The sequence below is a fragment of the Salmo salar genome, chromosome 09, assembly GCF_965601325.2.
Source record: "Salmo salar chromosome 09, fSalSal1, whole genome shotgun sequence".
Lineage (NCBI taxonomy): Eukaryota > Metazoa > Chordata > Actinopteri > Salmoniformes > Salmonidae > Salmo > Salmo salar.
The window spans coordinates 129,036,249-129,062,070 of record NC_138299.1 but is presented as its reverse complement, the minus strand read 5'-3'; the positions used below and the strand labels follow the sequence as shown (position 1 = coordinate 129,062,070).

The 25,822-nt window shown below is 46.5% G+C and overlaps 1 protein-coding gene across 2 annotated transcripts in view; it reads left to right on the top strand.

Annotated features, from left to right (window-relative positions):
* Positions 1 to 25,822, top strand: part of LOC106612559 (sortilin-related receptor) — a 78,138-nt gene that overhangs the window by 42,724 nt on the left and 9,592 nt on the right. Inside the window, exons 11-39 of one of the 2 annotated variants that reach the window (XM_045724476.2) lie at positions 669 to 742; positions 1,240 to 1,328; positions 1,812 to 1,990; positions 2,247 to 2,433; positions 3,188 to 3,316; positions 8,464 to 8,549; positions 13,283 to 13,455; positions 13,677 to 13,808; positions 15,228 to 15,319; positions 15,571 to 15,817; positions 16,382 to 16,520; positions 16,742 to 16,915; positions 17,782 to 17,895; positions 18,208 to 18,330; positions 18,562 to 18,681; positions 18,825 to 18,950; positions 19,226 to 19,336; positions 19,620 to 19,751; positions 20,080 to 20,211; positions 20,344 to 20,478; positions 20,961 to 21,113; positions 21,692 to 21,862; positions 22,219 to 22,347; positions 22,752 to 22,878; positions 23,689 to 23,858; positions 24,629 to 24,741; positions 25,090 to 25,191; positions 25,321 to 25,387; positions 25,727 to 25,809. In XM_045724476.2, the coding sequence (XP_045580432.2) occupies positions 669 to 742; positions 1,240 to 1,328; positions 1,812 to 1,990; positions 2,247 to 2,433; positions 3,188 to 3,316; positions 8,464 to 8,549; positions 13,283 to 13,455; positions 13,677 to 13,808; positions 15,228 to 15,319; positions 15,571 to 15,817; positions 16,382 to 16,520; positions 16,742 to 16,915; positions 17,782 to 17,895; positions 18,208 to 18,330; positions 18,562 to 18,681; positions 18,825 to 18,950; positions 19,226 to 19,336; positions 19,620 to 19,751; positions 20,080 to 20,211; positions 20,344 to 20,478; positions 20,961 to 21,113; positions 21,692 to 21,862; positions 22,219 to 22,347; positions 22,752 to 22,878; positions 23,689 to 23,858; positions 24,629 to 24,741; positions 25,090 to 25,191; positions 25,321 to 25,387; positions 25,727 to 25,809 (3,809 nt within the window). Of the gene's footprint in view, positions 1 to 668; positions 743 to 1,239; positions 1,329 to 1,811; positions 1,991 to 2,246; positions 2,434 to 3,187; positions 3,317 to 8,463; positions 8,550 to 13,282; positions 13,456 to 13,676; positions 13,809 to 15,227; positions 15,320 to 15,570; positions 15,818 to 16,381; positions 16,521 to 16,741; positions 16,916 to 17,781; positions 17,896 to 18,207; positions 18,331 to 18,561; positions 18,682 to 18,824; positions 18,951 to 19,225; positions 19,337 to 19,619; positions 19,752 to 20,079; positions 20,212 to 20,343; positions 20,479 to 20,960; positions 21,114 to 21,688; positions 21,863 to 22,218; positions 22,348 to 22,751; positions 22,879 to 23,688; positions 23,859 to 24,628; positions 24,742 to 25,089; positions 25,192 to 25,320; positions 25,388 to 25,726; positions 25,810 to 25,822 lie in introns of both variants that reach the window. The other variant, XM_045724475.2, reaches the window with a different exon arrangement.

Here is a 25,822-nt window from a genome sequence, read left to right as displayed (position 1 = left end):
GTAGTCCACATCCACATAGGGTAAATAGATATATGATGTTAGACATTAGACTCATTACACTCGTTAGGGCCTTCCCCCTAGAATGACTGCAGACTGATTTTGATATTATTCATGCCTATATGTTCAACACATGGTAAGGACAGAGTATTGACACTGCAGTCTAATGTTGACAATAAAGCACACTGGAGAATAGGAACGTTTGGGGAACCTGGTTCTATCGCTTGATCTCAAGCATCCGTTTAAAAACTCGGGCTAGAATCTATCCCTATATAGAGCCCCCCAGCTATAGGGCCATGCTACACTAGCCCCTTTCTCCATGGCGGCGTCTCAAATCGCACCCTGTTCCCTGTATAGTGAGCTACTTTTGCTCTGTTGTCGGCTTTGTGTGCTCTGGGCTGGCCGCTGTGCTCGGATGCGTCCCAAATCGCACCCTATGCATGTAGTGCACTACTTTTGACCAGGGCCCATAGGGCTTTGGTCGAAATTAGTGCACTGTGTAGGGAATAGGGTGCTGTTTGGGACAAAGCCTGCGATACTGCTGGCACTGGAGACCACCTGAAGCTGCAGTAGTGTTCCTACTGAATCACTCTGTGTGTACTGTTTAATTCATCACCTCTCTCACAGCCATTCCACTGATCATCCTGTGTTTGTGTCTGTCTCCCCTGCAGGCTCTGTGGGCAAGAACCTAGCCAACAAGCCCAACGTGTATGTGTCCAGCAGTGCTGGGGCCAGATGGAGAGAGGTCAGTGTCTGTCTGTGCGCACCTTGTTTTTGTGTGTGTGCTCCATAAATGTAACTGTGCACATGATGAGCATGCTGTAAATCATGATGTTGGTTATTATTTCCTGCCTATGCCACCCCCTCATGCCAAAGGGTTTCTGTGGAGCGCCTAGCCATAGTGCTGAATGGCCAGCTGAGGACACTTTCTTTGACAGCATATTATTAAGCAACCACAAAGCCACACTCTGTAAGACTGGGGAACTCACAGAAACAATGGAAACGCACCCACAACATTTTCACCTGCTCTTGATGTCTACGATGTGACATTCCACAAGAGCAGAATTACTTTTTTTTAACATACTTTTAATCTGAACATAGTATACCTCATTAAGTGTCATGTTTTTTGTAATAATACGGCCTGACAGTTGTACTAGTCTTATTATGGTAGCTATATCAATTGACCAGCAATCTTACGGAGTGTGGCTTTAATGGGTGTTCTTCACATTTCCCCTTCTCAAGGCGCTGGCCGGTCCTCACTTCTACACATGGGGTGACCACGGGGGCATCCTCATGGCCATCGCCCAGGGGGGCTCCAGCACACACCTCAAGTGAGTCTCACAACAGCCCTAAATAAGACCCCTGCTGTATCTCCACTGCTAGAACAGAACAGTGTGCTGTCTACCCCTCTACTCCCCACTGCAACTCTGCCCTAGGATGTTCACTTTCAATCTGCTTACCTCGTCAAATAAAGGTTTCAATGAATTATACCCTTTTCAACCCACTGTGTCACTGCCAACCCAAGCAGTACTGTGCTGGCTTGGAAGTATTATTTTCACATGGTGTTTTCCAGCTCGGTCCCAGCTCCTACAGTACATGAGATACGTAACCAGGCTAATGCACTACAGCTTGGCTTGGCTCAGTAGTGTAAAAAGGGTCTAAATATTGTAACCATGCTAATTCTGATCTCCATACTGTCTCTGTCAGCCCTGCTATAGACTAGCATCCTGTTCAGATGGTGAATTAGGAGACTTTCCCTACGGGCCATTCTGGCTCAGACAAAGCTACTTATCTACTGTCTCTCTGTGTCTCAGGTTCAGTACCAATGAGGGGGAGACGTGGACAGACTTCCGTTTCTCTGACAGGGAGGTGTATGTCTACCAGCTGCTGACGGAACCAGGGGAGAAGAGCACCATCTTCACCGTCTTCGGCTCCTACGCCGACCAGAGACACAGCTGGCTCATCCTGCAGGTCAACGCCAGCGACGTGCTCGGTGAGTGGACTCTCATGATATCACTACGCTGGGCAGAAGTCATGGCAAGTATGCTCAGCCTGGTGCTTTTGCGTCTGTTTGTCTTCCATTTTCACAACGCCAATGAGAAACATACGTCCATTGACACAGAGTCTCACTGAGGTGTGTGTTTGTGCGTCCGTGTGTGTCCACTGTCCAGGCATATGTACGCTTCTGTCCCCATGCTACTGTAATAAAATAGAATCCATTTCCAAATCAAGTATTTGTGTCTCTTCAGGCGTGCCGTGTGCCGAGGGAGACTACAAGCGCTGGTCCCCGTCAGACGAGCACGGCAACAACTGCCTTCTGGGTAGAGAGATGGTGTACAAGCGACGCACGCCCCACGCCACCTGCTTCAACGGGGAAGACTTCGACCGCCCCGTCACCGTGTCCAACTGCTCCTGCACACGCCAGGACTACGAGTGGTGAGACCAGAGGCACCAATGCCAAGCCCGTGTCCAATCCCAAATCCACCCTTTGCCTCTACCCCTAAACTCTATCTACCCCTAGGCACCTGATATCGATCTGAAAGGATTAGATAGCTGCTGTCTAGAAAGGTAACAGCTCCACCTTTCCTTCTGTTAAGCTAGGACTAGGTGGAATGTTTCTCCCTTACTTACACCTATGCTATCCTTTCAGGGTAGGGGCTAGGGGTTGATTGGAATTGGGCCACAGTCTTTTTCCACTCATCTCTATCTGTTCATAGTTTCATAGTCAGGTAGGTGAACAGTGGGTCTCTCTCTCTCTCTCTCTCTCTCTCTCTCCGTTTCTCTCTGTCTCCGTTTCTCTCTCTTTCTGTTTCTCTCTCTTTCTGTTTCTCTCTCTTTCTGTTTCTCTCTCTTTCTGTTTCTCTCTCTTTCTGTTTCTCTCTCTTTCTGTTTCTCTCTTTCTGTTTCTCTCTCTTTCTGTTTCTCTCTCTTTCTGTTTCTCTCTCTTTCTGTTTCTCTCTTTCTGATTCTCTTTCTCTGTTTCTCTCTCTTTCTGTTTTCTCTCTTTCTGTTTCTCTCTCTTTCTGTTTCTCTTTCTCTGTTTCTCTCTTTCTGATTCTCTTTCTCTGTTTCTCTCTTTCTCTTTCTGTTTTCTCTCTTTCTTTCTGTTTCTTTCTCTTTCTCTCTCTTTCTCTCTCTCTCTGTGTCTGTCTCACCCTCCTCTCTCTGTGTGTCTTTTTCTCTCTCTCAGCGACTATGGCTTCAAGCTGAGCGAGGACCTGTCCCTCCAGGTGTGCCTGCCTGACCCCGAGTTCTCCGGGAACCTCTACGCCCCACCCGTGCCTTGCCCCGTTGGCACTACCTACCGTCGCAGTACGGGGTGAGTCAATATCCCTTTGGTATTAACATATTGTCACTTCATCAGAAACCAGGCTTTACCCTTCTCATAATTATAGGCTTTTCCCTTTTGTTAAGGTGACTGTTACGACCTTGCAATGTGGATGGGCCAGGATTATATGACCTAGCTGAGCTGAAGGGGTTTGGACTGAATTCATAGTGTGTCCCAAATGGTCCTTGGTAAAAAGTAGTGCACTATAAAGGGAATGGGGTGCCATTTGGGATGTACAAATAAAGGTTGAGATACACTTGTCCTTGGTGGCAGACTGGCAGTGACATATGTCTTACAAAAACAAATGGCATTACCGAGCCTACCAGTCTTCACCTCAGTCTTCTATGTTTTTTACTGCCACAAGGAGATGGGCGTTCGATATCAGCATGGTTAATGATGAATATGATATGAACTCTGTGTAATTGGCGTCCTTTGTTGTCAGGGGGGAACTGTCTTCGTTCTTTTTTTGTGCTGTGGGGAAGAGGAAGGAGTGAAGTCATTCCATTACATAGCCCTCGTTTATCATGGAGAACAGCCCCACCTAGTGTCATAAGGAGAGAAATGTCCCAGCAAAATCTTGACATACACTGAGTGTACAAAACATTAAGAACACCTTCCTAATATTGAGTTGCACCCCTCCTTTTGCCCTCAGAACAGCCTCAATTCGTCAGGGCATGGACTCTACAAGGTGTCGAAAGTGTTCCACAGGGATGCTGGCCCATGTCGACTCCAATGCTTCCCAAGGTCAAGTTGGCTGGATGTCCTTTGGGTGGTGGACCATTCTTGATACACACGGGAAACTGTTGAATGTGAAAAGCCCAGCAGCGTTGCAGTTCATGAAACAAACCGGTGTGCCTGGCACCTACTACCATACCCCGTTTAAAGGCCCTTAAATGTTTAGTCTTGCCCATTCACCCTCTGAATGGCTCACATACACAGTCCATGTCTCAAGGGTTAAAAATCCTTCTTTAACCTGTCTCCTCCCCTTCATCTACACTGATTTTGAAGTGGATAGAACAATTACATTTACATTTAAGTCATTTAGCAGACGCTCTTATCCAGAGCGACTTACAAATTGGTGGATTCACCTTATGATATCCAGTGGAACAACCACTTTACAATAGTGCATCTAAATCTTTTAGGGGGGGGGGGGGGGTTAGAAGGATTACTTTATCCTATCCTAGGTATTCCTTAAAGAGGTGGGGTTTCAGGTGTCTCCAGAAGGTGGTGATTGACTCCGCTGTCCTGGCGTCGTGAGGGAGCTTGTTCCACCATTGGGGTGCCAGAGCAGCGAACAGTTTTGACTGGGCTGAGCGGGAACTGTGCTTCCTCAGAGGTAGGGAGGCGAGCAGGCCAGAGGTGGATGAACGCAGTGCCCTTGTTTGGGTGTAGGGCCTGATCAGAGCCTGACGGTACGGAGGTGCCGTTCCCCTCACAGCTCCGTAGGCAAGCACCATGGTCTTGTAGCGGATGCGAGCTTCAACAGGAAGCCAGTGGAGAGAGCGGAGGAGCGGGGTGACGTGAGAGAACTTGGGAAGGTTGAACACCAGACGGGCTGCGGCGTTCTGGATGAGTTGTAGGGGTTTAATGGCACAGGCAGGGAGCCCAGCCAACAGCGAGTTGCAGTAATCCAGACGGGAGATGACAAGTGCCTGGATTAGGACCTGCGCCGCTTCCTGTGTGAGGCAGGGTCGTACTCTGCGAATGTTGTAGAGCATGAACCTACAGGATCGGGTCACCACCTTGATGTTAGTAGAGAACGACAGGGTGTTGTACAGGGTCACGCCAAGGTTCTTAGCACTCTGGGAGGAGGACACAATGGAGTTGTCAACCGTGATGGCGAGATCATGGAATGGGCAGTCCTTCCCCGGGAGGAAGAGCAGCTCCGTCTTGCCGAGGTTCAGCTTGAGGTGGTGATCCGTCATCCACACTGATATGTCTGCCAGACATGCAGAGATGCGATTCGCCACCTGGTTATCAGAAGGAGGAAAGGAGAAGATTAATTGTGTGTCGTCTGCATAGCAATGATGGGAGAGACCATGTGAGGATATGACAGAGCCAAGTGACTTGGTGTATAGCGAGAATAGGAGAGGGCCTAGAACAGAGCCCTGGGGGACACCAGTGGTGAGAGCACGTGGTGCGGAGACAGATTCTCGCCACGCCACCTGGTAGGAGCGACCTGTCAGGTAGGACGCAATCCAAGCGTGGGCCGCGCCGGAGATGCCCAACTCGGAGAGGGTGGAGAGGAGGATCTGATGGTTCACCGTATCAAAGGCAGCAGATAGGTCTAGAAGGATGAGAGCAGAGGAGAGAGAGTTAGCTTTAGCAGTGCGGAGAGACTCCGTGACACAGAGAAGAGCAGTCTCAGTTGAATGACCAGCCTTGAAACCTGACTGATTTGGATCGAGAAGGTCATTCTGAGAGAGATAGCAGGAGAGCTGGCCAAGGACGGCACGTTCAAGAGTTTTGGAGAGAAAAGAAAGAAGGGATACTGGTCTGTAGTTGTTGACTTCGGAGGGATCGAGTGTAGGTTTTTTCAGAAGGGGTGCAACTCTCGCTCTCTTGAAGACGGAAGGGACATAGCCAGGGGTCAAGGATGAGTTGATGAGCGAGGTGAGGTAAGGGAGAAGGTCATGGAAATGGTCTGGAGAAGAGAGGAGGGGATAGGGTCAAGCGGGCAGGTTGTTGGGCGGCCGGCCGTCAAAAGACGCGAGATTTCATCTGGAGAGAGAGGGGAGAAAGAGGTCAAAGCACAGGGTAGGGCAGTGTGAGCAGGACCAGCGGTGTCGTTTGACTTAGCAAACGAGGATCGGATGTCGTCAACCTTCTTTTCAAAATGGTTGCCGAAGTCATCCGCAGAGAGGGAGGAGGGGGGGGAGGAGGATTCAGGAGGGAGGAGAAGGTGGCAAAGAGCTTCCTAGGGTTAGAGGCAGATGCTTGGAATTTAGAGTGGTAGAAAGTGGCTTTAGCAGCAGAGACAGAAGAGGAAAATGTAGAGAGGAGGGAGTGAAAGGACGCCAGGTCCGTAGGGAGGCGAGTTTTCCTCCATTTCCGCTCGGCTGCCGGAGCCCTGTTCTGTGAGCTCGCAATGAGTCGTCGAGCCACGGAGCAGGAGGGGAGGACCGAGCCGGCCTGGAGGATAGGGGACATAGAGAATCAAAGGATGCAGAAAGGGAGGAGAGGAGGTTTGAGGAGGCAGAATCAGGGGATAGGTTGGAGAAGGTTTGAGCAGAGGGAAGAGATGATAGGATGGAAGAGGAGAGAGTAGCGGGAGAGAGAGAGCGAAGGTTGGGACGGCGCAATACCATCCGAGTAGGGGCAGAGTGAGAAGTGTTGGATGAGAGCGAGAGGGAAAAGGATACAAGGTAGTGGTCGGAGACTTGGAGGGGAGTTGCAATGAGATTAGTGGACGAACAGCATCTAGTAAAGATGAGGTCAAGTGTATTGCCTGCCTTGTGAGTAGGGGGGGAAGGTGAGAGGGTGAGGTCAAAAGAGGAGAGGAGTGGAAAGAAGGAGGCAGAGAGGAATGAGTCAAAGGTAGACGTGGGGAGGTTAAAGTCACCCAGAACTGTGAGAGGTGAGCCATCCTCAGGAAAGGAACTTATCAAGGCGTCAAGCTCATTGATGAACTCTCCAAGGGAACCTGGAGGGCGATAAATGATAAGGATGTTAAGCTTGAAAGGGCTGGTAACTGTGACAGCATGGAATTCAAATGAGGAGATAGACAGATGGCTCAGGGGAGAAAGAGAGAATGTCCACTTGGGAGAGATGCTGGCCAGATGCTCTCGGGGTATGCGAGAACACGTGGGCAGACGAGGAGAGAGCAGTAGGAGTAGCAGTGTTATCTGTGGTAATCCATGTTTCCGTCAGTGCCAAGAAGTCGAGGTGCTGGAGGGTAGCATAGGCTGAGATGAACTCTGCCTTGTTGGCCGCAGACCGGCAGTTCCAGAGGCTGCCGGAGACCTGGAACTCCACGTGGGTCGTGCGCGCTGGGACCACCAGGTTAGAGTGGCAGCGGCCACGCGGTGTGAAGCGTTTGTGTGGCCTGTGCAGAGGGGAGAGAACAGGGATAGACAGACACATAGTTGACAAGCTACAGAAGAGGCTACGCTAATGCAAAGGAGATTGGAATGACAAGTGGACTACACTTCTCGAATGTTCAGAAAGTTAAGCTTACGTTGCAAAAATTTTATTGACTAAAAATGACGAAGATGATACAGTACTGCTGGCTGGTGAAGTAGGCTAGCTAGCAGTGGCTGCTTTGTTGACTTTGTTTGAACGTGTAGCTGGCTAGGTAACCTATTTTCGTCGCGGGGGACGAAAATAGCTGGCTTGCTAACCTCGATAATTACTCCAAACTACACAATTATCAAACTATGACAAAGTCAACTAACTCTGCACTAGTCAAATCGTTCCATTGTAATGTATTAGTTTCTACAGTGCTGCTAGTCAGTAAAGGTTGGCTAGCTAGCAGTGGGTTTGATGATGACTAGGTGTGTTGACTAAGTCTGGACAACGGCGGCGCGGCTGGCTAGCTAACCTCGATAATTACTCTAAACTACACAATTATCTTAGATACAAAGACAGCAAAGACAGCTATGTAGCTAGCTAGCACTACACTAATCAAGTCGTTCCATTGTAATGTAATAGTTTCTACAGTGCTGCTAGTCAGTAGAAGTTGGCTAGTTGGCTAGCTAGCAGTGTTGACTAAGTTAGGAGGACGAAAACAGCTGGCTGGCTAGCTAACCTCGATAATTACTCTAAACTACACAATTATCTTTGATACAAAGACGGCTATGTAGCTAGCTAAGAAAAAATTGCTCAGATCAAAAAAATCTAACCGTTGTAATGTAATGAAATGTAATATTACCTGTGGAGCGAAGCGAAGTGCGACTACCTTCTCCAAACCCGGAAGACCTTTATTGACATCAACAAGGGATCATAGCTTTCACCTGGTTAGTCTATGTCATGGAAAGGGCATGTCTTCTTAATGTTTTGTATACTCAGTGTATATAAAATGGGGAACATGTAAACGTTTGTACTCCTCGTTTACACAACTACGCACAAGATGCACTTTATGGGTGGTGGGTGTTTGTCTGACCATATTGTTAACCAGTTTGTGTGTGTGTCTCTCTCAGGTACAGGAAGGTGTCTGGGGACAGCTGTAGTGGAGGGGATGTAGAAGCCAGACTGGGTGGAGAGATGCTGCCCTGTCCTGTAGGAGGTAAGCCTCCCCTCTCTCAATTAAGTAACCGTCATTCGAGCTGGACCAATAACCATCATGGTGGATGGGCCAGTAAAAGAAACCATCATTAGTGCACAAGTATGCTGGGAGTATGCTGATTTAAGATCAGTTTAGTCTTTTAGATCACAATGAATAAGAGACACCTGAATGAATGAATGAATGAATGAATAAGCGACACCTGAATGAATGAATAAGAGACACCTGAATGAATGAATAAGAGACACCTGAATGAATGAATGAATGAATGAATAAGAGACACCTGAATGAATGAATGAATGAATGAATGAATGAGACACCTGAATGAATGAATAAGAGACACCTGAATGAATGAATGAATGAATAAGAGACACCTGAATGAATTAATGAATAAGAGACACCTGAATGAATGAATGAATGAATAAGAGACACCTGAATGAATGAATGAATGAATGAATAAGAGACACCTGAATGAATGAATGAATAAGAGACACCTGAATGAATGAATGAATGAATAAGAGACACCTGAATGAATGAATGAATAAGAGACACCTGAATGAATGAATGAATGAATAAGAGACACATCAATGAATGAATGAATAAGAGACACATCAATGAATGAATGAATGAGCGACACCTGAATGGAATGAATGAATGAGCGACACCTGAATGAATGAATGAATGAATGAATGAGCGACACCTGAATGAATGAATGAGCGACACCTGAATGAATGAATGGAGCGACACCTGAATGAATGAATGAATGAGCGACACCTGAATGAATGAGCGACACCTGAATGAATGAATGAATGAGCGACACCTGAATGAATGAATGAGCGACACCTGAATGAATGAATGAATGAGCGACACCTGAATGAATGAATGAGCGACACCTGAATGAATGAATGAATGAGCGACACCTGAATGAATGAATGAATGAGCGACACCTGAATGAATGAATGAATGAGCGACACCTGAATGAATGAATGAGACACCTGAATGAATGAATGAGACACCTGAATGAATGAATGAGACACCTGAATGAATGAATGAGACACCTGAATGAATGAACGAGACACCTGAATGAATGAACGAGAGACACCTGAATGAATGAATGAACGAGAGACACCTGAATGAATGAATGAACGAGAGACACTCTGAGACGCTTGATACTGGGTTCACAATTATTTTACCTGGAAAGGCCACAATGGAAAGGGGAGAACATTATTCCTTATGATTTATTTTTTTACAATCTTTTTTTGCCATTTATGAATGTGTTCTTCATTGCGTTTCTATGGGCTATAGTGGTAAAGGCTAAATGAAGTATTTTAATATTACCTAAAGGGCCTAAAAATCATAATCAAATAGCTAAATTATCTAAATCAAATTTTATTGGTCACATACACATATTTAGCAGATGTTATTGTGGGTATAGCGAAACGCTTGTGTTTCTAACTCCAACAGTGCAGTAATATCTAACAAGTAATATCTAACAATTTCGCAACATATACACACAAATCTAAGTAAAGGAATGAATTAAGAATATATAAATATTTGGACGAGCAATGTCAGAGCGGCATAGACTAAGATGCAGTATGTACATATGAGATGAGTAAAGCAAGATATGTAAACATTATTAATGACTAGTGTTCCATTCATTAAAATGGCCAGTGATTTCAAGTCTATGTATATAGGCTGCTCCCGAGTGGCACAGCGGTCTAAGGCAATGTGCGTCAGTGCAGTCCCTGGTTCAAATCCAAGCTGCATTACATCCGGCTGTGATTGATGTGTCCCATAGGGCGGTGCACAATTGGCCCAGTGTCGGCCGGGGTAGTACGACATTGTAAATAAGAATTTGTTCTTAACTGACTTGCCTAGTTAAATAAAGGTTAAATAAAAATATAGGCAACAGCCTCTAGGTGCTAGTGAGGGCTATTTAACAGTCTGATGGCCTTGAGATAGAAGCTGTTTTTCAGTCTCTCGGTCCCAGCTTTGATGCACCTGAACTGACCTTGCCTTCTGAATGATAGCGGGGTGAACAGGCAGTGGCTCGGGTGGTTGTTGTCCTTGATGATCTTTTTGGCCTTCCTGTAACATTGGGTGGTGTAGGTGTCCTGGAGGGCAGGTAGTTTTCCCCCGGTGATGCGTTGGGCAGACCGCACCACCCTCTGGAGAGCCCTGCGGTTGTGGGTGGCGCAGTTGCCCTACCGTGCAGTGATACAGCCCGACAGGATGCTCTCAATTGTGCATCTGTAAAAGTTTGTGAGGGTTTTAGGTGCCAAGCCAAATTTCTTCCACGGTATTACTGTCTTAAAACAATTCCATATGTTAGCTTAGTTAGTACCCCCCCACCCCCCCCCCACCCCACCCCCAACAGCTTAGACTTTTAGAGGTTAACCTGTTGAGGACAGACGTTCCGCCTGCGGAACCCCTAGCCAACAGCCAATGGCATCGCATGGCGCGAAATACAAAACCAACTAAAATACCACAATTCAATTTTCTCAAACAATCAACTATTTTACACCATTTTAAAGAAGACTCTCGTTAATCTAACCACATTGTCCGATATCCAAAAGGCTTTACAGCGAAAGCAAAACATTAGATTATGTTAGGAGAGTACATAGACACAAATAATCACACAGCCATTTTCCAAGCAAGCATATATGTCACATAAACCCAAATCACAGCTAAATGCAGCACTAACCTTTGATGATCTTCATCAGATGACACTCCTAGGACATTATGTTATACAATACATGCATGTTTTGTTCAATCAAGTTCATATTTATATCAAAAACCAGCTTTTTACATTAGCATGTGATGTTCAGAACTAGCATACCCACCAAAAACTACCGGTGAATTTACTAGATTACTCATGATAAACGTTGACAAAATACATAACAATTATTTTAAGAATTATAGATACAGAACTCCTTTATGCAATCGCGGTGTCAGATAGCTTTTCGGCGAAAGCACATTTTGCAATATTCTGAGTACATAGCTCGGCCATCACTGCTAGCTATTTTGACACCCACCAAGTTTGGGGCTCACTAAACTCAGAATTACTATTAGAAAAATTGGATTACCTTTGCTGTTCTTCGTCAGAATACTCCTAGGACTTCTACTTCAACAACAAATGTTGTTTTGGTTCCAAATAATCCATAGTTATATTCAAATGGCTCCGTTTTGTTAGTGCGTTCAGGTCACTATCCGAAGGGTGACGCGCGAGCGCATTTCGTGACAAAAGATTTCAAAATATTCCATTACCGTACTTAGAAGCATGTCAAACGCTGTTTAAAATCCATTTTTATGCTATTTTTCTCGTAAAATAGCGATATTATTCCAACCGGGCAACGTTGTATTCATTCAAAGAGTAGTCTCGTGAACGCGCATCTCAGTCTCACTGTCCCCAGGCTGACCACTTACAAATTCTGCTGCTGTTCTTTGCCCAGAGACAGTAGACACTCCATTCCACTTTCTGGCGGCTTTAGAGAGCCAATGGAAGCCTTAGAAAATGTCACGTTACAGCACAGATGCTGTATTTTCGATAGAGATGCAACAGAAGGACAACAAATTGTCAGACAGGGCACTTCCTGTATGGAATCTTCTCAGGTTTTGGCCTGCCATATGAGTTCTGTTATACTCACAGACACCATTCAAACCATTTTAGAAACTTTAGTGTTTTCTATCCAAATCTACTAATTATATGCATATTCTAGTTTCTGGGCAGGAGTAGTAACCAGATTAAATCGGGTACGTGTTTTATCCGGCCGTGAAAATACTGCCCCCTATGCCAAAGAAGTTAACTGATAACCTAACCCCAAGAACAGGGTTGAAAAGTTTGCCACTTTTGCAGTTAGCAGATCAGTGAGATCAGACAAAGAGTCATGGGTCATGACAGGATTATATGGTATGGGCCTCACCATTTTATCTTTATTGCTAGACTTTAAAGAAACTCTGTTGTACAGTTGAGGCAAAAGCTTTCTTAAATTAGCTATAGTCGTGTATTATGGGGTGAATTTAGTTAAAGATACAAAGGTTAGCCCCAGCAGTAGATCATAGGCTACAGCAGCAACACATGTAAGTTAGACCTCAGGAACAGTAGCTGCTGTGGCTGGAAAAGGTTGTGGGGATTCAAAAAGCAAATAAATAAATGTATTTGTGATTTCATGAAAAGGGGAATTAGTAAAATGTTATACATAAAATGATAGGATAGGATGAACTGTAATGTCCCTGATGGGAAAATAGTTTTAGACACAAATCAAATCGTATTTGTCACATGCGCTGAATACAACAGGAGTAGACCTTAGTGACATGTTTACTTCCAAGCCCTAACCAAAAATCCAGTTTTAAGAAAAACATTTAAATAAAAACAGTCATAAAAGTAACCAATAATTATAGAGCAGCAGTAAAATAACAATAGCAAGGCTATATACAGGGTGTTACTTGTACAGAGTCAATGTGCGGGGGCACCGGTTAGTCGAGGTAATTGAGGTAATATGTACATGTAGGAAGCGTTATTAAAGTGAGTATGCATAAATAATAACAGAATAGCAGCAGCGTAAAAGAGGGGGGCAATGCAAATAGTCTGGGTAGCCATTTGATTAGATTACAGTACTGCTGTATACAAAATAAAAGGCTATTTGTTACTATTTTGTTGCCAGTTGTTACTCTTCACATGGATATAGATTAGAATGAATTGTACTAAGTGTTATTTTTCTCCTGTTGTTCTCCAGAGAGTAATGAGTTCATCCTGTACGCTGTGAGGAACTCCATCCATCGCTATGACCTGGCCACAGGGACCGACCAGGCCCTGCCCCTCTCTGGTCTCCACGAGGCGGTGGCCCTGGACTTTGACTACGAAAGGAACTGCCTCTACTGGGCCGACATCTCGCTGGACACCATACAGGTCAGGGCCTTCACACAAGGAGCTCAGATGTAACCATGACTTACCCTATTCCCTATATACTACATGACTTGTGTACTATATAGGGAATTAAGTGCTATTTCGGACACAGAATCTATCCTACACACACTTCAGTGACCCAAAAGTACATAGTGAATTGTGATTAGTGAAAAGTATATACACACACTTCAGTGACCACATCCCTCCCTGTTCTCCCCCTCCAGAGGCTTTGTCTAAATGGCAGTACGGGACAGGAAGTGATCGTTAGGAAGGACCTGCAGAACGTGGAGGCCCTCACCTTTGACCCCATCAGCAGGCTTCTCTACTGGGTGGACGCCGGAGCGCAGAGGATTGAGGTAAACATGAGGAACAGGGATTTGTCCAATATTTTATATATACTGGCCAAAAATATAAACACAGCATGCAACATTTTCAGTGATTTTACTAAGTTACAGTTCATGTAAGGAAATCAGTCAGTTGATTACATTCATTAGGCCCTAATCTATGGATTTCACATGACTGGGCAGGGCTGCAGCCGTGGGTAGGCCTCGGAGGGCATAGGTCCACCCACTTGGGAGCCAGGCCCACCAACTGGGAAGCCAGGCCCAGCCAATCAGAATGACTTTTTCCCCACAAAAGTACTTTATTACAGACAGAAATACTCCTCAGTATCATCAGCTGTCTGGGTGGCTGCTCTCAGAGGATCCTGCAGCTAGAGAAGCCGGATGTGGAGGTCCTCGGCTGGCGTAGTCACACGTGGTCAGCGGTTGACAGGCCGGTTGGAAGTACTGCCAAATTCTTGAGACATCTGTGGCATTGTGTGACAAAACTGCACATTTTAGAGGGGCCTTTTATTGTCCCCAGCACAAGGTGCACCTGTGTAATTATCATGCTGTTTAATCAGCTTATTGATATGCCACACCTGTCAGGTGGATGGATTATCTTGGCAAAGGAGAAATGTTCACTAACAGGGATGTATAAAAAAAAATATGTGCACAACATTTTAGAGAAATAAGCTTTTTGTGCATATGGAACATTTCTGGCATCTTTTATTTCAGCTCATGAAACATGGGACCAACACTTTACATGTTGCGATTATATTTTTGTTGTGTGTGTGTGTGTGTGTGTGTTTATTTATATATTTATTTATTTATTTATTTATAAATGCATTTATTCATAAATATATATATTTATTTAGATTATTTATAAACTGGGTGGTTTGAGCCCTGAATGCTGATTGGCTAAACGCTGTGGTATATCAGACCGAATACCATGGGTATGACAAAACATTTAATTACGTTGTTAACCAGTTTATAATAATAGCAGTAAGGCACCTCAGGAGTTTGTGATATATGGCCAATATACCATGGCTAAGGGCTCCGCATTGCTTCGTGCTTAAGAACAGCCTTTAGCCATGGTGTGTGTGTATATATATATATTTTTTATTTATTTATTTAACCTTTATTTAACTAGGCAAGTCAGTTAAGAAAAAAATCGTATTTACAATGACGGCCAAACCCGGACGACGCTGGGCCAATTGTGCGCCGCCCTATGGGACTCCCAATCACGGCCGGATGTGGTACAGCCTGGATATATTGGCCATATACCACACCCCCTCGGGTCTTATTGCTTAAATATTTTATGGTTTTTTTCTCCATCTTATTGAAGCCTTGTTTGATTTATATTCTCACCTGATAAATGACATGCTACTGTATAGTGTCAGGCAATACAGTGTGTGATGATGGTGACCCACTCCATGTGTATGTGTTGTGTAGGTGTCTAACCCTGATGGGGACCTACGTCACACTCTGCTCAACTCCTCAGTGCTGGAGCATCCCAGAGCTCTGGTCCTCATGCCAGGAGAGAGGTAGCACAGTCTAGTAACCTTGAATAACCACCATACATTTTTCAATAAAATACATTTCGAAAGCTTTTTTTACACAAAAAAAAGGTCTCCTTCATGACCGACTGGTAAAGAGGCAATCTGTGATTACTACATACATTTTTGACTTTACCGCTTTGTTTTTGTTTGAACTGCAGATTGCCCCTTTAACGTAAATAGCATCAATGCTAATATCTGTCTGATATACTTAATCTGTGATGCGTCTCTCCTACCAGCCTGATGTTCTGGACGGATTGGGGCGACCGTGCGGCCGGCGTGTACCGCGGCTACATGGACGGCTCCAACGTGTCATGCATCGTGTCCGAGGGCGTCCGTTGGCCCAACGGCATCACGGCTGATGAAAAATGGCTTTACTGGACCGAGGCCTACGGCGATCGCATCGAGCGGGCCGACTTCGCCGGGGGTCAGCGCAGCGTGGTCATGGAGGGCCTGCCTCACCCCTATGCCATTGCTGTTTTCAAGGTACTTTAGAACGGCCGATGTGTGGTTATGGACTATTCAGGCCCACTGTGATATTTATAGCCGTTTTTGAGTTTTTAAATGAATGTAAACCCATTGATTCTTGAAGAATATCACTTATAAATGCCTTTACAAGCTAAGTTCATTTGTCTTAACGTCTTTCGATGTAGACTGCAGTATGACATCATCGTACACAGCCTGTCAACTTCCTTCTTGCAGATGTCAACAACAACAGATTTAAAATCTGCCCAGGACTGTCACTATTGACTTTTTCCAAATGTGCCCGCTCCCTTGAGGCATATCCACATTGGAATTAGCCAATAGAGGCAGTCTTGGCAAATAAGAATGTTATTGATGTCTGGAAGCAAAACATCGGCAAACTGTGTATGATGATGTCATATTGATGTCATATTGCAGAATTCTACCTTCTTAGGTTATTGAGTGTGCAACACTGGGGATAACTCTGGCACATACTGTAGCACTGTCCCGTTGTAAAAGATATTCAGGTTTGTTTTCATAATCTCCCAGTTACTGGGCAAATCCTCATTGGCCTGTGTGTGTTTTCAGAATGACTTGTACTGGGATGACTGGTCAAGGAGGGGCATCTTTAAGGCTCCCAAAGCAGGCTCCCAAGACAATGAACTCATAGTGGGTAGACTGACCGGGGTCATGGACCTCAAAATCTTCTACAAAGGCAAGACCAGAGGTGAGAGACAAGCAGCGAAATCATATTTAAGAATCAAAGCCCATTGTAAGTAAACCCTCCAAGAACTTCAATTGTCAACATTAAATAGATATTATCACAATGCTACTCTGGAAGGGACAATACTGGAAGCTTTGTTTGGACAGTCACACTACCTCATTGGATGATTGGATCTAAGTGTACCTGTCTGCTCATGACAAACCTGTGTGTCTCCACTCTTCCAGGCCATAATGCCTGTGCAGACCAACCCTGCAGCCTACTGTGTCTGCCCCAGCCCGGGCACCGCCACACCTGTGTATGTCCCGACGGGGCGCCCACCACCACCCTAGCCAGCGGGGAGCTCCAGTGCCAGTGTCCCACCGGCTACCAGCTCCACAACAACACCTGCATCAAGACAGGTGAGGCATGGCACACACACACACACACACACACACACACACACACACACACACACACACACACACACACACACACACACACACACTAACATATGTGCGCACCGGCTCTCTGACAAACAAGCACACACGCACAGTGGTCTCTGTGGGTACAAAATACTGCTGATCAAATCACATTTTATTTGTCACATGTGCCGAAAACAACAGGTGTAGACCTTACAGTGAAATGCTTCCTTACGAGCACTTAACCAACAATGCAGTTTGAAAAAAGTAGGTAAGAAAAATGTTGTAACTAAACGGAAATAAAAAATAGTAACCCAGTAAAATAACAATAACGAGGCTATATACAAGGGGCACCGGTACCGAGTCAATGTGCAGAGGTACGGGTTAGTCGAGGTAATTGAGGTAATAGGTGCCTGTATATAGGGGAAAGTTACTATACATAGATAAAAAACAAATGCATGATAAAGTATTGAGGTTCTCGACATAGTCCTTCAGACGACCCTATCGCAGTACTACAGATCCACAATGATGCAGGCTTTTGTTCCCACCTAGCACTAACACCTGTATCACCTAAGCGATGAGTTGAATCAGGCGTGTTAGTACTGGGCTGGACCAAAAGCCTGCAGAGCATGCAGTGGGCCCGGCGCCAGGAATCGGGATTGAAGATCCCTGCCTCAGTGAATGCAGAACCACTGCCCTCCTCTTCCTGACTGGCCGTGTGACTGGTGGTTGTTCTGCAAGGACCACTTTGGAAAGACGTGTTTTCATTGACACTTTTATATGCTGTCCTTTAGGATTCAGATGCACTTCTTGATGATGTGTGTTTTATTTGCAATCCAAAATGGAATGAAATTCACCTCCCCCAGAACACACGTGCCTTCCCAACCAGTACCGCTGCTCCAACGGCAAGTGCATCAGCAGCATCTGGAAGTGCGACAGCGACAACGACTGCGGCGACATGAGCGACGAGCAGGAGTGCCGTGAGTGGAGCCAAAATGGCACCCTATTCCCTATATAGTGCACTACTTTGGGTCAGGCCATTTCAGACGCACAGCTAGACAATGGACAACTCAATCAGTTGATTCAGTTTATTAAAATTGATTGGGTGCTGAATCCTTGTTTGTGAAGTACGTAGTGAATAAAATGGAGCCAACAGATAATGTTCAATAGAGCTAGACTAGAGTTTGTTGCTGTCACTGTCACAATACACTCTGCTTTGAGTCTCTGCTGCTCTTCTCTCTCTCTCTATCCTTCTGGGCTCAACACCCTGCACCCTGTCCGTCCCCCTCCAGCCACAACCTCCTGCGACCCGTCCATCCAGTATCGCTGTGTGGCGTCTGGCTCCTGCATCCCGCTGGCCTTCAAGTGTGACCACGAGGACGACTGTGGGGACAACAGTGATGAGGAACACTGTGGTACGAGGACGAGAGAGTGTGTGTGTGTTTTTTGTATCCATCCATTCAGTCGTGTGTGGTGTGTGTGTGTGTGTGTGTGTGTGTGTGTGTGTGTGTGTGTGCGCATGCACTTCCAAGCATGTTGTTTTACTGACAACGTGTGCTCTAGCCTGTATGGCTTTTGAGATTGTATATAGCCTACGTGATGCTTCCTCTGATTACTGACTGACTGTGTGTGTGTGTGTGTCCCAGAGAGTCACCAGTGTGGACCAGGGGAGTTCTCGTGTGCGCGGGGTGTGTGTATCCGCGAGGCCTGGCGATGTGACGGAGACAACGACTGCAGGGACTGGTCAGACGAGGCCAACTGTACAGGTGAGATCAGGAACATGTTCAGAAAGAAACCGCTGTGGAACGTTGCACAAGTCTCTCTCTCTTACTCTCCCTCCCTCCCTCCCTCCCTCCCTCCCTCCCTCCCTCCCTCCCTCCCTCCCTCCCTCCCTCCCTCCCGGTATCAGTGGGTCACCACACCTGTGAGGCCAGTAGTTTCCAGTGTCTTACGGGCCACTGTATCCCTAAGCGCTGGGTGTGTGACGGTGATGACGACTGTCAGGACAGCTCTGACGAGGAGCAAGCACATTGCGGTGAGGGGACGCACACACACACACACACACACACACACACACACACACACACACACACACACACACACACACACACACACACACACACACACACACACACACAGCCCTCTCTCTGCTTGACACCAACACCCATGATGTTATGTCATTATTATGACAATGCTATGACAGTGTTAGGTAGCCTTTATGAAGGACGGTTCAAGGAAAGTGTTACCCAGATTTCTATGCCCTTTGATAGGATGGCTTGGCACTAACAGATGCGGTGTTGTTGTTGACAGTGGGGGATCGCTGTAATGGCTTCCTGTGTTCCAACGGCACCTGTCTGCCTGCCAGCGCCCACTGCAACGGCGTACAGGACTGCCCAGGGGGCGCTGACGAGCAACACTGTGGTGAGTGACCAACTGAAAGTCGAACTAGAACCCCGGCAAACTATAGAAGTAGAATCTCCAGAAAATAGAATCTATTTCTATGCTGCAGACATTGTGTATGCGTACCTTTTTAGTGTTGTTTTTCGCCTGCTACCCCAGATGCACTTTGGTCTTTCGAAAAACGGAAACATTTGAGGGCTATTATCATAGAAAATGGTTAAAATGAAACGTTTGTTGAGAATATCTCAGACGTATCCCATTGTAATATAGTAGTACTGTGTCTGTGTGTGTCCCCTCCTTGCAGATCCCCTGTGTACGCGCTACATGGATTTTGTGTGTCAGAACCGAGTCCAGTGTCTGTTCCAGTCTCTGGTGTGTGACGGCATCAAACACTGCGAAGACGGCTCCGACGAGGACGTGGCCTACGCCGGCTGCTGTGAGTCCTTCTCCACTAACCCCACCTTCACAGAAAACACTACAACTTTGCTGATATCTACAGTCACTAAATAAATCTACATATTTTCCTGTGCACGTGACCGAACCTGGGTCATGTTCATAAGGAAAAATCCGGAGGGAAACATTTAAAAACGTGCTACGGAAAAGGAACAAGCATTCCTTATTTGGTTTCACTCCGTTTTCTCCGTGAACCAGGAACATGTTTTGGTCGGGTCAGGAAAAACTAAATGAATCTGTCAGTCCTAGAAAGGCATTGAAATAAGTTGGCATAATTTGTTGTACTGATTGCAACCCATCTCTCCCTCTAGCCACTCACCCTGAGTTTGAGAAGACGTGTGATGCCTACAACTTCCAGTGTGCCAACGGGTTGTGTGTGAGCCTGGGGTGGAAGTGTGACGGCATGAACGACTGTGGGGATTACTCTGACGAAGCCAACTGTGGTGAGTACACACATTGTGTGTGTGCGTGTTTGCGTGTCACATGCATCAGTTGTGTTCACTGCAGCGCTTTATAAATGAAGTGTTTGTATCTAGAAATGAGATTATTCCTGAGTGTGTGTGTGTATGTTCCAGGCTCCCCCACTGAGGGGCCAGGCTGCACACGGGACTTCCAATACGAGTGTCGTAACGGGCGCTGTGTGCCCTCCTGGTGGAAGTGTGACGGAGAGAATGACTGTGGAGACTGGTCTGACGAGGCTCAGTGCTCTGGTACACCCTCTCTCTCTCTCTGTCTCTCTGTGTTAGTCTGCCTGTCTCGCTCTCTCTGTGTTAGTCTGCCTGTCTCGCTCTCTCTGTGTCCGTCTGCCTGCCTCGCTCTCTCTGTGTCCGTCTGCCTGCCTCGCTCTCTCTGTGTCCGTCTGCCTGCCTCGCTCTCTCTGTGTCCGTCTGCCTGCCTCGCTCTCTCTGTGTCCGTCTGCCTGCCTCGCTCTCTCTGTGTCCGTCTGCCTGCCTCGCTCTCTCTGTGTCCGTCTGCCTGCCTCGCTCTCTCTGTGTCCGTCTGCCTGCCTCGCTCTCTCTGTGTCCGTCTGCCTGCCTCGCTCTCTCTGTGTCCGTCTGCCTGCCTCGCTCTCTCTGTGTCCGTCTGCCTGCCTCGCTCTCTCTCTCTTACTCTGTCACTCCTGCCAGATCTCTATTAGCAAACCATTTGAAGTGCTATGTGTATCTAAACCTCTTCCTCTCTGTATTCTTAGGAGGAGTCACGCCCCACACCCTTGCCCCAGGCCTGTCCTCCTGCGCCCCTAACCGCTTCCACTGTGGCTCGGGAGCCTGTATAGTCAACTCCTGGGTGTGTGACGGCTACGCTGACTGTCCCGATGGCAGTGATGAACTGGGCTGTCCCACAGGTGAACCACCGTCTCCATCTACACCAAAGGGCTTGCCACCTTGGCTACACAGCTCAGGACTAGTTATATAGCTGTATGTAGGTAGGACCAGCTGGTTATTACTGACCATGTGACTTGGCCAGAAAACACTTTGGAGCTACTTGTCTCCTTTCATTCATCTGCAGCGATTGGAAAATACTCATGGTGGAATCTCAACATTAGGCAGGGTAAGGTAAGACAGAGGAGCGCTTGTTTGCTCGCTCGGACGCTCTCTTCTGTGAGATAGTTTCAGACGTATGAATTGATGGAAAGTTGGCGGCTGTTCAGATGCGGGAATGATTTTGGACGAACGTGCGACAGCAACCTACTTTTTGAAGAGATTTGTTTGACAATCAGATGAAAACATCATGGCTGGTTGTGTTCATGCCATATTAAAATGTAATACATTTTTTGCAGTTAAATTACATGTCTTTACTATAAAACCCATAAAAAATGCATAGGAAGTCCCATGAATAAACCGTGCCCCATTATGGAAATCAAATGCCCATCCAACGGATTTGTTCTGGCCCTGTGGTAATGTTCTGTTTCCATGGCAGCAGCCAACGGCACGGCTACACAGGCTCCGTGGCTCACCCAAGCCCCTCCCCTGCCCCCTGGCCGCTGCAGCAGGGGCCAGTTCCTCTGCCGGAAGCCCCCAACCTGCATCTCTAACTGGCAGCGCTGCGACGGCCACCAGCACTGCCTGGACGGGTCGGACGAAGCCCACTGTCGTAAGTGTTACACACAGAGTGTGGAGGACCTATGCTCCTCATGGGGCCGCCGGTCTAATTCAGCCAGTCAGTCAGTACACAGACTTGAGTGGAGACTTTCAAACTGGCCCAAAAAGTGCGTCTGAAACACATATCCAACCCAGTAACGGTGTTCATTCATAAAATGCACAAAACACAGTTCCATCTTGAGTCAGTACCACAAAAAAAACCCAAGACTAAGATACTGGAGCGTTGACATTTCACGCTGCCTGCCAAGTAAAACTTGAAAAGGAATGTGGTTCTCACTTGTCTCTCTTCTCCTTTTCTCTCTCCCTTCCTCCCCCTCTCTTCTTTCTCTCGCTCTCTCTGTCTGGTAGCCACGCGAGGGCCTCTGACGTGTGTGAACGGCACGCGCTGCGCTGACGGAGAGGCCTGTGTGCTGGACGGTGAGAAGTGTGACGGCTTCATGGACTGCTCCGACCACAGTGACGAGGACAACTGCACCAGTGAGTCTTCAGTAGCCAGGCTTCTTTCGCACTTAAAGGGAGACTAGGGAATGTACAATCATCACACGCTACGGGCAACTTCCTGCTTAACAGACGTCAACAACAACAGAATTAAAATCTGCCCAAGAAAGACTGCCCCTATTGGCTCTTGAAACAGACCCACACCGAGCTAATAGAGGCAGTCCTGGCCAATTCTAATGTTATTGTTGTTGTTTATTTCAGGAAGTGGCCCTGCTGTGTATTACGATGTCATATTGCTGAGTCTACTTTTAATGAAAATCATGTCACAGCCCCAATCAATTTACATAAGCAGAGTCTTCAGTCATCCAGGTGAGATGATGGCGTAGTATCGCTCCTCTCTAACGTTTGTACTGGGGGTGGGTTTCTGACCTGTCTGTCTGTAGCCGACTCTCTGGTCTACAAGATCCAGAACCTGCAGTGGACGGCAGACTTCTCTGGTGCCATCACCCTCACCTGGTCCAGACCTAAGAACCTGCCCCTGACTTCCTGCTACTTCCTCATCTACTTCAGGTCAGTCAGTCTGTGGGTTCTGTCTGTCTGTGTATGTGTGTGTGTGTGTGTGTGTGTGGGGCTCCAGGGCCAGCTCTAGCCTTTTTGGGGCCCTAAGCAAGATTTGGTTTCCCCCCCACCTTGCGGAAAACATTTTTAGTGGCCCCTCTCTTGACAGCATAGAGAAGAATTTAAGTTTTTAGTTAATTTTATGCAATTCTACACATTTTGCCATGGGGCATAGAAACATTTTGCATTTTTAAAGCAAGTTTTCTGTAATTGTATAAATTGTATAACAATTTTATAACACATTGCAATTCTACTCATTTTTCCATGGGTTGGAGATGTAGTTTTAAAGCTAAATTCCTGTAATATTTCACCATGAGTTATGCCATATTAATATGATGTCTGCGTGAGGATGACTAACAAAATAAATGGGGGACCCCCTGTTTGTCAGGGCCCTGGTCACATGTCCTGCGTGCCCGGTCAATATTCAGCCATGATTACTACAAGTTTAGATAGCTAACTAACTACCAATCTAATAATTGTCAGTTGACATGGCTAATTGAGGGACTGTCAGTGACTGACATAACGAGAAAAATTGCCGAATGATGCACAACCAATTAAAATTACACCTGGTGTATTCTACTATTCTTACTCTCAATAGTAAGTTGAGACAGAGCCGCCAAAAAATAAAAAGTTAGAGTTTTTAGGGCTTGGGGGCCCCTAGCAGCCGGGGGCCTCTAAGCAACCGCTTATGTCGCTTATGCGTGTGTGTCTGACTGGGTGTGTCTGACTGTGTTTGTATATCTGTCTGTCTCTGTGTGCTAGGCTGGTGGGCACCCAGCAGTGGACCGCCATGGACACACACAGCAATAAGAGCAGCTACACGCTGTCGGTGCTGAAGCCAGACACCACGTACCAGGTGAAGGTCCTGACGCAGTGTCTCAGCAAGCAGCACAAGACCAACGATGTGTTGACCCTGAGAACGCCCGAGGGATGTGAGTAATGTCCTGTGTAGACTACACGACTTTCAAAATCCTAAGATCGCTGAGCCTCTCATTAAACCACCGTCTGTCTCTCCTGTAGTGGTTTGTCTTTCCAACGTAGTGGTGCGCACGCTGAACGATGCGCACGCTGAACACTACAAGATTCTTGACTTGGTCGCGATGGTTCTCGATACCACGCTGTCTCGCGAAAACAACGATGTGATTAGATTGTTAACGTAGCTGTAGCTAGTCAGACTTGCCGTACAGAGTTGAAATACCTACTCAATACATTTTTGAGTTGAACGACATTGCTTGTGGCGAGCTCTCATTGGCTAATGCTGATCACTGTTCTTGAGGGGGGAGAGATGAGGAGGGAGAGATGAGGGGGAGTGAAAGGTAGAGGGAGCAAGACACACGATCATTTCACTGTGTCCATTCACAGCAGAGGATTTGTCTGGTTTGATTTCACACGTTGTCCATGTAATTATTGTGTTTGTTTTGCTCACCCTAGTTGAATGCGCTACTTGTAAGTTGCTCTGCTAACTGACAGGCAAAATGAGTAACAGAAGGAATAATGCAGGTAGGTTTTTCTGGACCCAGATTAAGCCTTCCCCCGGACTGATGCTCAATGGAGAATCACTATTGAAAGGGTCTTGGAAATACCCCTTTAGTGTTTATGTCACTGCTATATTACTTTTGAGGTTTGTGGCCTGCCTGCAACAGTGTTTTTGAATGGAATATTATGGTGGATTGACAGTACTGTTATGTAATGTTTGTTGCAGTGCCCGAACCCCCCAGAAACCTGCAGCTGTCATGTGACAACGGAGAGGACGGCACGGTGGAGGCCTCGTGGAGCGTTCCGGACAAAGCCCACGGCCTGATCCGGGAGTACATTGTGAGTTAGCCTGGCCAGACACTGGATGGTGTTTCCTCTGGTAAACCTATTAACCGTCTCCGTTAGTGCCATGTCCTGAGCAGTAGGGCTATAAGAAGAGATGGAAACATACGCACAGCCATTGGCTTTGAGCGGGTGCTGGATATCAAAGTAAATGTTCACCAGAGAAATATGATAGACTCCACACATTCCAATGTGGGCTTATTATTAACATGAAAAATGTTTCAACCCTGTTTTTCCTGTTTTTCAACCCTGTTTTGTTTCTCTGACTCTGTGTGTCTGTGTGTCTGTGTGTCTGTGTGTGTGTGTGTGTGTGTGTGTGTGGTGTGTGTGTGTGTGTGTGGACAGGTGGAGTACAGTGAAAAAGGTGTGGAGTGGTTCTCTCAGCGAAGCACCGGCAACAGTGTGGAGGTCAAAAACCTACAGCCCAGCACTCTGTACAAGTTTAGAGTAAGAGACCTGTCTTTCAGAGCAGCTTCATAGTGACATTTGGGTTCTTAGCATTAGAACAAGGTAACATGAGCTCTTAGAATTGAGTTCTGAGCCTGTCTGATGAGTTCTAAACATGTGTGTTTTCAGGTGGCAGCAGTGACGGGTCGAGGTATGGGGAACTGGACTGAGGTTAAATCCATCATCCCCAAGAAAGGTATGACAGAATCTCTCATGATCATTGCCCTGACAATTTATAATATGGCAGGATGATAGTTTGATCAATTTGACAAATTCTCTAATCCAGGGTTTCTGTGAGAATTGGGTCGCAGGTTATAAGAATGTATCTGTAATCACACGCTATTTCTTTTTAGTTTGGGTCACCAGAGGATGGCACATTTCTTATTTGGGTCTCCAGCTGTAATCCTTCAGTGCACTTCCTCCACTGGTTGCGTTGTGGAGATTTACAGTGTTTTATCGCCCTCTGCTGGCCACCACTAGGTAGTTGTCTTATTTATTGGAGCTGGTGCTTATTGTCTCTCTCCCTCTCTCTCAGCTCTACCACCTCCCTCAGTTATCACCGACAGCATCACAGAAGACTCGATGAGCCTGTCTTTCAGCTTTAACTCCCAATATGAGGTCAGTTGGTGGC